This window comes from Vitis riparia, chromosome 16 (genome assembly GCF_004353265.1).
Source record: "Vitis riparia cultivar Riparia Gloire de Montpellier isolate 1030 chromosome 16, EGFV_Vit.rip_1.0, whole genome shotgun sequence".
NCBI classification, from domain to species: domain Eukaryota; kingdom Viridiplantae; phylum Streptophyta; class Magnoliopsida; order Vitales; family Vitaceae; genus Vitis; species Vitis riparia.
The window spans coordinates 8,526,862-8,538,479 of record NC_048446.1 but is presented as its reverse complement, the minus strand read 5'-3'; the positions used below and the strand labels follow the sequence as shown (position 1 = coordinate 8,538,479).

General features: G+C 31.5%; 1 protein-coding gene across 1 annotated transcript; it reads right to left on the bottom strand.

The window, feature by feature from the left end:
* Positions 1–3,020: 3,020 nt before the first annotated feature.
* LOC117934047 (WD-40 repeat-containing protein MSI1) lies at positions 3,021–9,114 on the bottom strand. The gene is made up of 7 exons (XM_034855637.1): positions 9,022–9,114; positions 7,798–8,238; positions 6,260–6,586; positions 5,680–5,832; positions 4,992–5,116; positions 4,729–4,824; positions 3,021–3,678 (listed from the first exon to the last, which is right to left on the bottom strand). Exons 2-7 carry the CDS (start codon positions 8,140–8,142, stop codon positions 3,450–3,452), a joined length of 1,275 nt encoding a protein of 424 aa, XP_034711528.1. The 5' UTR covers positions 8,143–8,238; positions 9,022–9,114; the 3' UTR covers positions 3,021–3,449.
* Between the last annotated feature and the right edge of the window lie 2,504 nt (positions 9,115–11,618).

Here is an 11,618-nt window from a genome sequence, read left to right as displayed (position 1 = left end):
AAAAACATGACTACTGCGTATATTTTCTTGGGTTGAGAGGACCCAAAATTGAATTTTTACTCATATAATTTACGTTAATATTTAATCTCACTTCTCTCATTTATTTCAATTTTCTATCCTTGGACAAAAAGATAATACTTACTCTTTCCGTGTCATTCAAACAAATTAAAGTTTGTACTTGGCCCAGTTGCTTCCGTCATCTTGTCCTAATAAGAGAAATTACATCCAATTCACCCTAATTTGCAGCAAATCATGGAGATGGAAAGAGTCATGGGTGACGTGGGGTGGAGTGAGGGAGCTGGGAGGGGAGGATGCAGTGGGTGAAGATGGGAAAATGGTGAGAAAGATATGATAATATATAAATTATATATTTATAACGTCATCGATTTGAATTCGATTTGACTATAGGTTCTATTGGTTGGACTATTAAACTGTGAATTGGAAAATTTTTCAATTTAATGATTAGTTCAATTTTTAAAACATTGATAAAGAGAAAGATAAACCAACGATCTTTTTTATTGTGACTCATATTTTCCTTTTTTATATAAAATTTATAATAATATCTTTTGTTATATTTACAAAAGATAAAATCTTATTTAAGTAAAGACTTACCTTAAAAGTAAATGTACTTTTTCACTATTTTGATCATTTAAAAAAAATCATAAAATTTTGATTACATAAATTGTCTTACAATTCTAGAAATTAATGAAGTTAGAGTTTATTTCCTAAAATATACTTATAAATAATTAAATTTTTTTTTTCATAAATTTAAATGATTTGATTTGCTGGGTGTCTGATTATAATTTGGGATGCTTTGGGCTTCATTTATTTGTATGGGCTTTGGGTTCAGTTTTGATTGAAAATCTAATTTGGACTTAGTTCATGGGCTTGGGTTATGATCATTGATGGAGAATATGTCCTTGTTTAATTTGGGCTTTCTCTTGGGTTATTTTTGCTAGGTTGTTTGGAGTGGCCAAATTGGAATGATATTGATTCCACCTGCAACACAACGCAAAAACTCCTCAAACTGATGATCATGTTGTCATATACAAATAAATCCTCACTAGTTTTTTCATTTTGATAACTATTAGAAACATGTATTAATACTTGAGATCAGAATCCATTGCCAAAAAATAAAGAAATCATACCACGTGAGTCTCTCTAAAAAGTTGATCAAAGAACATGGACCTTCATCACTTAGAATAGTGCAACCTTATTTTCTTCTTTTTTTTTCTCTACCACTTTTCATCAATATACCAAAACTCACATGTTATTTATATTTGGGCCTAGAGAATACCCAAATAAAAATAACTCAATTCATGGGCTTAGAAAACTTTTCATGAGTTGAATAAAACCAAGGATGAAAATATCGGTAATTACATATATATCGGTATTTCGATTTTACGGATATATCGGAGATATATTGACGGATATTTTGGAAAAAAATATCGGTAAGTCTAAAATTGATCAAAATTTATAAAATATATATAAGAAAAACTTCATAAAAATATAATTAGAAGTATAATAGACATTTTAAAGTTGTTTAATTAAAGAATTTGATATATAATATAATTTATCATATTTGATAATAATATCGTATGTATTGATAAAAAATATGAATTTTATAAATATACATTTATTATTAAATTATATCAAATATTATTTTTGATTATAATATGTTTAATTTTAAAATATATATTAATATTAAAATTATGATCCATTTAATTCAATTATATTAAATGATATAAAATAAATTGTGATTTATGTACAATTTTTTAATATTTAATTAATCTATTAATGATATTAAAAACTCTATGAAGAAAATTATCTTAATAATTTTTATATTTTTGGTAATCAATTAAAAGAATTTTTTGCATTTAATTATAAAATAATTATAATTAATTTGTTCTCTAAAATATTCTTTTAATATTTTCTTTATATGATGACTTTGAATATATATATGTTTAGTACAATATATTTAATAAGGGACAAACTTACCTGATAAGGTGAGTTGAAGGTCAAACCTTTTGTTTGGGGTTTGAGTCCTCTTAACAACAAAAATTACAAAGCATTTTTGAGAAGGCACTGTAACTAGTGGTATTGTAGTAGAGGCACTACAGTGCATTTGACCTGCTTTGACTATCCGATATATCAAGAAATATCAACAATTTTTCCCTAAATTCCATCAGAGCGATATTTCTTCACCTAATATCGTTTTCATAACTTTCGATACATGATATATCACCGATATATCTCAATATTTTCATCTATGAATAAGAGAGTTGAGGAAAATTTCATTCATTGCATTTTTCTTTGTTGAGTGAACATTGAAATTCAGTTTTAAGGCAATAAAACAACCACGCATTGGAGTTATTGTGAACTAATGAGTTTAGCTTATTCTTTAAAGTAGAAATTAAAAAAAATATATTTATAGAAAAAAAGAAAAAAAAGAAAAGGCAAATCTCACTAGAATTTTAATTCCTATCTTTTGTATAGTAGCGTGACTCACTTTCATATTCATCATATTTCTATTCCTATGTATCAAAAGCACATCAATCCACATTGGAATAAAACATTGAAGACCACTTAACTCTAACTAATATTGAGACATCCGATATGGAAATATCACACTGTTTAATGTTTGCACCAAAGAATAAATTTATAACCATATTAAAGGGGAAATCCAACTTCTTTAACAATAAGATGTCGATGATTCTATTTCTAACATTTTTAGTACTTGAAAGATAAAATTTTAAGTGTTACAAAAATTAAAAACACTTTCTAAAATCATTATCAAACGGACACTTAGAATCATTTGATGTGATTTCAACATCAATCAATACTTGGCCAAATAACACCAAAACCCACAGAATTTGATTGCAATTATTCCATAAGCACCATAACATGATATATACATATAGTAATTAACTTTCTGATTTGCATTATATAACAAAAGGTTAGCAAGGACAGCAATGTTTAATTTCATAGCATGCATGGTATTACTAAATACATAAATCACATATTGAACAATCTTGCACAGATACACTCTTAGCTTAGTTGAATGTACCTTCCATCTTAGAATGGGAGTAAATTTTCTAGTGTAACCCAAGGACCAACCAAAGTCTTAAGTACATCAACTTCCCAGAGTAATATTTGGAAGCAACTCATAAAGTTTGGGCAGGCCAGAACCTAGCCCACACTTTATTCAGGCTTCCATGTCCCAACGTGCAACTGCAACCCCCTTGAATTCACAAGCTTAGTTCTGCAAATAAAATACTACTATGCATACAGGTTATAACAACATTTGCAATTCAGTTGAAGATAGCCAATTAAACACATCATTCGCAAACTAAAATTACCCTAAAGAAGAAGAGAAAAGAACTATATGCCCCCTCTAATTATCTTTTTCCACGTTTAGTTGGGCTCTCATAAAATTGATGCATTAAGACCTAAGAAGCTTTTGTGGATTCCTCTCCTGGTAAATCGTCTTCATCATGGTAGATGTTCTCTGCCATTTGCCAGATCTGGAGTATGTTATCTTCAGCTACACTAGCAATAACCCAATCCTCACATGGGTTCCATGAAAAATCTGAAATTTTACTCGTATGACCACCATGAATGAAGAGCAACTCTGGTGGGCCGTCTTCAGCATCCTCTGGAGTCTGCTCCTCATCAATCCTATAGAAAAATCCCAAATTCAGTTATCTAGGCAAATGTCAGTGACCCATTGTTATTATTCGCATGCTAGTTGGGTAATTTAATCAGGATCAAACCCACTGGTTCAAGAACAGGATAATCATTGAGCATGCAAAGTCCCAGTATTTGAGTCTTCATGTTTATACCATCCATGTTCAAAAAATTACCTTTCAAAATGGGCCGGAGCGCATAATAACAGAAATGAGAATATCAAAGGGTTGTGTCATTAAATCTAGAAGTAGCAACACATGAGTATAAACTGGTCTTATCCAATTTACACTAGTTTTTCTCACTTGTTTGACTTTCAGATCATTTTAGATTTTAATGAATGGTCTCATTTCCATATTATTAAGAATGATTTATTGATTAAGTCATGAATTGGGCTTTACATGATCAATTTGTGACTTTAGAAGCTGCAACATAGTTATCAATTCCATGGGCTATGCAAACAACACCTTAAAATGAATTTCCGAACTATGCATCCCCAATCTAGAACACAACAATAAATTTGTATAGACAGAGACATGATGCACACAAGAGCAGAAACATTCAGAGAAAACATTAGAGTTCTTTAAATGAAAATATGAATAACATCCCACTCCTGTCACTTCTCAGGTCCACAAACAAAAAATAAAAAAGAATAAAGAAAACAGGAAAGAAATTGAGCCGAGCATTGTGAATTCCATAAACGATGTGTGTGCTTGTGTATGTGAACCATCCCCACCCCAACCTTTGCCACTTGCACCAAGCCCACTAATCTGACCATATATCATATCCACAATGTAAGTTATGCCATTTGACATCAAGCTTATGTTTTTAGATATAGAACAGATCATGCAATTTAGCAGCATCTTCTCCATAGCCATTGATGATTTTTTTTTTTTTTTTACCCTTAAAAATTTAGGATTCATTTAATACTCAGCTTACAGGACAAGTGGCTGATCTTTCTCAAAAAAATCTAGACTAAAATGAATATAGATGATTCACTCAAAAATCAAAACAAAAAATGAAATGGCTGGTTCAAGGAAAAACCTGCTAAGATCCCAGACCATGAGCCTCCGACCAAGACAACAAGAAGCCAAGATAGTCTCATTCTTTGGATTCCATCCAACTTGGAACACTTCTTCCCTATTGTGCATCAGAACAAAAATTTAGTACAAGAGACATGATATGCATGCAGACATTAGATATACCCTCAGCAAAATGGGGAAAAAGAAGAAAGAATATAATGTCGATGAGAGTACAAAAGATATAACCTAGATGGCCAAAGATAAGGCACACAAGACAATTCTTACTTGTGACAATCGAAAGTATGGAGAGCAGTGTTGATCTTGCGTAGATCAAATAACTTAACAGTCTTATCAGTAGAGCCCGTTGCCACAACCCATTCATTAAAGGGATTGAAAGCTAAGCAGTTTACCTAACACGAAACCATGAAAAAAAAATAATAAAAAAATAAAATTAAAAAAATCATCAAATCACACAAAAACTACAAAACTCAGTTTCTCACACACTTCAAAACTAAATTATTTAACATAAAGTATCAAAGTGTTAGCACTTAAAAGTAAAAACAACTAGAGCTTTCCAATAGACCCTTATAACTTATCAAAAATGATGATACTTATATTTTCTCAGGCGCACATTACATTGAAGTTATAGTGTCAATAACTACTTTTAAAAATAATAATAAAACCAGCTTCCTAGAAGAAAAAGGAAAGACCACAAACACGAATTCATTGAACAAACAAATGTGATAACAGATAAAACTATAGATTCAAATTAGTCAATTTAATTGATGCTAGACATAAACTTCTCCCATTTATTATTGATGCTAGAAAACACAAATGATGCTCAACATGAGCAGACATGTAAAGATAGTCATCCACTAAATATAAGTAAATCTATGTGGGTATACATACGCAGGTATATAAAGGTATACCTGCCTGGATCTGTTAAGGAAGCCTTCAAATTTTAGATACCAACCTCACTTTGATGAGCAATTACAGATTGGATAGGCTTGCTGACTGATGGTGTCCGAAGATCCCATATAAGCAGGTACTGATCATCCCCAACTGAACCAAATAAGTATTCATGCCTCAGATGCCATGCTACATCTTCTACAACACCTTCATGAACCTATTTTAGCAAAATTCCCAAACCATAGTCAAAATCTACAAATCAACAAAAAATGATAGCTATAAAATAGTTATATACTGTTTGATATTAATTTGGAGTAAAAGAAGCTTGGTTTTCCATGCATTAGAAGTTTTTAGGCACCAAAATGCTGAAATTGAGTCCTTGTGTTTTTTTGATAGGCAGCTGAAATTGAGACTTTGATCTAACCCATGTTTACTGTCACCACATTTATAGTTTGTAAAAACATATAACACCCCAAATTTGGTTTCCTATGTACCAAAAATTAGGTTGACAATGGCATCAGGTTTGCACCAGTAGCTTTGACTTGTAAAATATTCATTGGATTTATTTATATCATCTACAATAATGTCCCACCTATACCATTTATAGAATAAATATTAAGTCCAACTTGGATAGAGAAGCCTACCTTGAAAATCTGCTGAGCCTCAAGAGCTTTGTTCTTAGGAGTTGCATTGATGTCCCACAAACATATTTGAGCATCATCAGAACCACTCAGTAAATGACCCTGCTTGAACTGACTCCATGATAAACCATATCCTTCGGTACTGTGGCCCCTCAATCTTAAATCAGGACTGCATGCACCATCTAGAGGAGGCTTAGATGGATGTTTGCTATAATCAAAAACATAAACTTCTGCACTAACTGTCTTGGTAGCAATAATAAACGAGTTTTGAGGCATATAGCGTGCCCTGTTAACCTCTCCATCATGATTTATTTGCTGGATAATTTGTACCTGCAACAACATAATTGAATATTAAAAATATTAGAGACTTCATAACATTTAAAGAACATAAAATATCATTCACACTAGATTACGTGAGAGAGTAAGAGGCAAATTTACAAACAAATGTTTCTAAAATAGAAGGACCATAACCAAAAGTACAATAAAAATCCAACAGAAATAGACATAAAAAAACTTGTGAACTAAACAACATCCCAATTGCAATAATGTAATTAAATTCATGCAAACCCAGGGCAGCTATGCAAGTTTCCTTAACATATAATCCATATAAAATATATAGCTATTTAGTTAGCATTTATACAGAGATCAATATGTTATGCAAGCTTTTCCTCTCTGTGTCTGTGTCTGTGTGTGGGTGTGTGTGTGTGTGTGTGTGTGTGTGTGAGAGAGAGAGAGAGAGAGAGAGCACTTTGACTCTCTTTCTAAGGCATTCCTAAGATGCACCTCACCAAATATGCACAGCCTTTAACACCTAAAAAGGGTTTTGCACTTTGACTCTCTTTCTAAGGCATTCCTAAGATGCACCTCACCAAATATGCACAGCCTTTAACACCTAAAAAGGGTTTTATTTTATTTTATTTTTTAAACCATAAACTTTTTGACTTAAGCTCAAAACAGTTAAGCACGCAAGTAAAAACATAAACCACCTTATGATTGTTGTGTATCAAATGAAATAGAAGATAGTGAGAACTCAAGATTCATCCCTCTGGACTGCTAAAGGAGCAAACTTCAAACATTTTCCTATGTATCAACAAGAAATTTCCTTAAAAAGATAGAATAGCTGCATAGGTGTCTATATCTTCTCTCTCCCCAGTGGTTCAAACCCATGCCAAGCTCACAAGCGACGCACCTATCCCAATGCATAAAGTGCAGACTCAAGCTTTGAAAATCCTGGAGAGAGGCAATTAATGCCAATAGGGGAACACAAGGCCAGTGTTATTGGATTTCACTAAATGTTAATTGCTAATGTGGCCATGGTTAGAAACAGGCTTTTCATGTTTTCTAGTTCACCCCTTAGAAAATCAGAAAATCACATAAAATTACTAGAAAGTCAGAAATCATAATCCTTCATGCCAATAGGACTTACCTTCACCTCACAGAGAATCAAAATCCTGGCCATGCAGCCATACATTTTAAAACACCAACTGTTTCTCAACACACAAATTTCCCAAGAAGAGAAGACAGGGAATTTAGTTACTGACCTTGCCATTGGCGCAACCAAAACCACCAACATCAAAGCGGTCATCATCATACTGACGAGCATCGTTCTCAGCATCTTCCAAAGGGAGTTGAACTTGTGCAAGCATCAAGTAATTGGGCTCATTCTCAGAAGTGTGTGTCCCTAAAATCATCTTCTGTACAGAGTAGTCCTTGCCAGGAGGCTCCTCTCTATCAGGAAGCCATTCCACAGTAAGTGACGGCCACTCCAATGCATGTGTGATAACCAAATCATATAAAAATGGAGTATTCTTCTTCCAAATTTTGTATTCTTCATTGATTAACCTCTCTTCTATCTCCCCTCTCATCTCTTCCTCATCCTTCCCCATCGATACACTCCTATTTCTGTACTTTTGTAACTATAAGTTCCAATCTCCACCTACCTTGCACAGGTTGATACTGGCTCAGATATTCCAATTTCTTACCTGACATTGACAGAAACAAGCCACATTCACATTCTTTTTCAGTTAAGAGGTAAAAATGGATGCAAGGCATTGTGTCAATGCTTAATGTGCCAAGCTTGGGCTCAAATACCAGCTTGATTGAAAATATATATCTCTTGGACCCAAATTTTGGCATATCTCAGTTTGCAATGAAGTATGACAACTAAAATAAGCAAGCATACGAGGGATGGATTTCAAGCCACAAAAGATAATGTGAATAAAAATACTAAGCAAAAGGCATTTCATCTCCGTTTTTCAGGAACCAAATTTTCACTTATTTTCCTTTTGTAAATTTTCTCAAAAACCAAACAACGGGAAAAAGAGAACTGTCCACCAGAGCATGCCCAGAAAACCCCTAAGATCTGCCATCCACAACTTGACACAAACAATAACATTCCCAGCATGAACACGAAATCGCATACAAAGAAAAATAGAAGGTGAAAGATGAACAGAAAAATAAATAAATAAATAGCTCAGAATCGAAATGTTGACAAGTTAAACTAGGGTTTCCAAGTGGAAAGGAAATCGCTCTTTCTCAGCATCCTCTCCACATCCCCATGAAACAAAACAACAGAAATCACAAAATTTAGGAAGAAAAAAAGATAGGTTCCCATCTTTCCCCGAAAATAAAGCAGAGAATCCCCAGACTCACAGCATCTAGAATAGCACAAAACATGGAAAATTCAAAAACCAAACACAAAAACCCTTCCTTTCACCTTCCCGGACCAATTTCCAAAACCCTAAAATTGAATGAGATTTACAGACCTGATGAGAGAAATCGGCGCCAAAGAGCGAGAGCTTGAGTAGAAAGGAGGGAGCAGCAAGGGCTTTTTGATGGAGGGAGGAGTATGGATGTGTGGTTGGACCCAGCGGTTGATTATCCTCGCCCAGAACTATTTCATTCCACTCCGGGTTATACAAACTTATCCGAAAAATAAAATTAATTATACGGCGATAATATTTGTTGATGAATAAAGGATCAAATGTGTTAATACTGAACGATGATCAAGATTACAATAAATTTTCATATTAGTAGTAGGCTCAAAAGGCATGATCATTTTTTTTATTTTTTAATATTCATAAAAAAAATTATTATTGAATTTTTTAAATAAATTAAAGCGCTATAGAACTTGGATTGAGCGTGGATCTTTTGTCAAAATGAAACTGACTTTTTATTTATTTATTATGTATATTTATCGCAAATGAGATAATTATTACTTATAATATGCTCAATCCGAATCAGTATATTTTTTTTATTTTACGTCCTGTAATTCTTTCTCACCTAGGTGTAGATAAAATAACATAGCAAATACAAGTATTAATAGCATAGCAAAAATATGTTTCCCATCGTTAATATGTTTGTCTGTGGTAATTGTGATCTTTTAGGAGAATCGATAACTACATCTAATTGAAAGCAACGGTAATTTTAAGGATTCTTAAAAATTAAAGTAAGAAAATTAATTTAAGGAAAAACAATTATACATAAAAGTTATTATTATTATGCAATAAATGATAAAAGGGATTGAAATGAAAATAATTAATTTCATTTATTAGCGATGGAAATAAAAAATAATAAAAATCTTTTATTGTTTTAATCCTCGTAAATATAAATTGACATGAATTACACAAACTCTTATTATATCAATCCAATGTTTCTTGTTAGAACATTTTATCCTTTTATTTATTTTCATTAAAATGGAATAAAAAAAACTTCATTAATTGTCATCAATGATAAAATGAAAATAAAAAATGTTAAAAATATAATTAAACTAAAAATAAAATATTGATTTTCATTATAGCTCTCTAGATACCTCCTTCACTTAGAATGTGTCTGAGGGTGATTCTAAAAAATATTTATAACATTTCTAACATTTAAATGATAAAAAATTTTAAGTATTAAAAACGCTTCCTAAAATCACTATCAAATGGACTCTAAATCCTATAAAAAAGGCATGTCCGAATATATTTCAGACAAATCTCTCTAATGCTTAAGTTAGCTCAGAAGTTAAAGAAAAAGTTTTTAGGAAGAATTTAGTGCATACCATTTATTCTCATTCTTATGCTTTTACATAAGATGGATCTTGTGACTTCCTTTGAGCAATTATGAACCCTCTTTATTTCGATATTTAATCTTGTAGTATCTCGTTGATAGCGCATAACGGTTGTCAGGTTGACTCACTGATGGTGTGTAGTGGATTCATTTATGGCGACTGACCGTTTGGATAACTATGGTCATATGAGAGATGCTGCTTGAGAGTTGAGATGGCTTGCTTACCCGGACACCTTCACTATGGTTATCCACCCGAACACCTCATTGTCGGGTACCCACATAAAGTAAAGCTAAAGATAAAAGCTTCATAACTCAAAAGTATTTCAATTCAATTGACCTTGGAAAACAAAACTATATAAAGTTTTGGTTCGATACTTACCTTCTTTTCATTATCATATGCTCACCTTTTCTCTTTTTAATTATTATGAATTTAGAATCTTAATTTTATTTCTTTAAATAAATTTTAATCTTCTTTTCGTGAAGTTATTATCTTAATTTTAGTTGCTATATTTTTAGCTTAATTTTTTTAATTAATTTTCTTTCAAGATGTTCTTATTTTAATATATTTTCAAAATTTTGTAATAAATAATATACATTGTATGAATTGAATATATAAACTTTATTAAATTAGAAGCTACTTTTGTAATGGACAAAAAAACAAATGAGAAGTATTGATGGTGATAGACTTTTAGCGGGAAATCAATATTTTATTTTCTTATTATTTTTTGTTTTGTGGTAGGAAATTAATATTTTATTTTTACATTGTTAGTTTAAAATTTATTTTTAATTTTAATAATAATTTAAATTATCTTCTATTTTATCATTAATGTCAACCAAAGAAGCTTTATATATGAAGATGAAAACTTTTATTATGGAACATTAAATTATTTGAATATGTTGTAAGCAAAAGAATTGAAAGAAGATATCATATGAGAATAAAATAGTGTGTCCGAAGAAAAATAAAATTTATTTGTATTAGCAAGTCTCGTTAAAACTTTATTAGAAAAAACCTAATAGGAAAAGACCTCGTGAAAGACCTCGTGAGGGAAAGTTAGAACCATCACCCTAAAAACCTTACTAATAAAACCCAATTAGATAAAACTTATTTCTTTAAAAACCTTACCAATAAAGTCTAATAGGACAAAACCCGAGAAAAAATAGTGCAATATATTCATATTAGTATTACCCCTTTCATGTAAACATGACATTTACATTCCTAGGCACATCCAAACAAAAGAGAGCTGTACACAAGAGAGAGAGGTTCATATTTAATATATAGAAAAAAAATTCCTAGTCAAAAACCTTTTGCAAG

Coding starts and splice junctions, on each gene's coding strand:
- LOC117934047 (XM_034855637.1), bottom strand. CDS start 8,142: ATGGGGAAGGATGAGGAAGAGATGAGAGGGGAGATAGAAGAGAGGTTA. Junction 6,587..7,797: donor TTGGTTGCGCCAATGGCAAG/GTCAGTAACTAA, acceptor ATGTTGTTGCAG/GTACAAATTATCCAGCAAAT. Junction 5,117..5,679: donor TAATTGCTCATCAAAGTGAG/GTTGGTATCTAA, acceptor GTTTCGTGTTAG/GTAAACTGCTTAGCTTTCAA.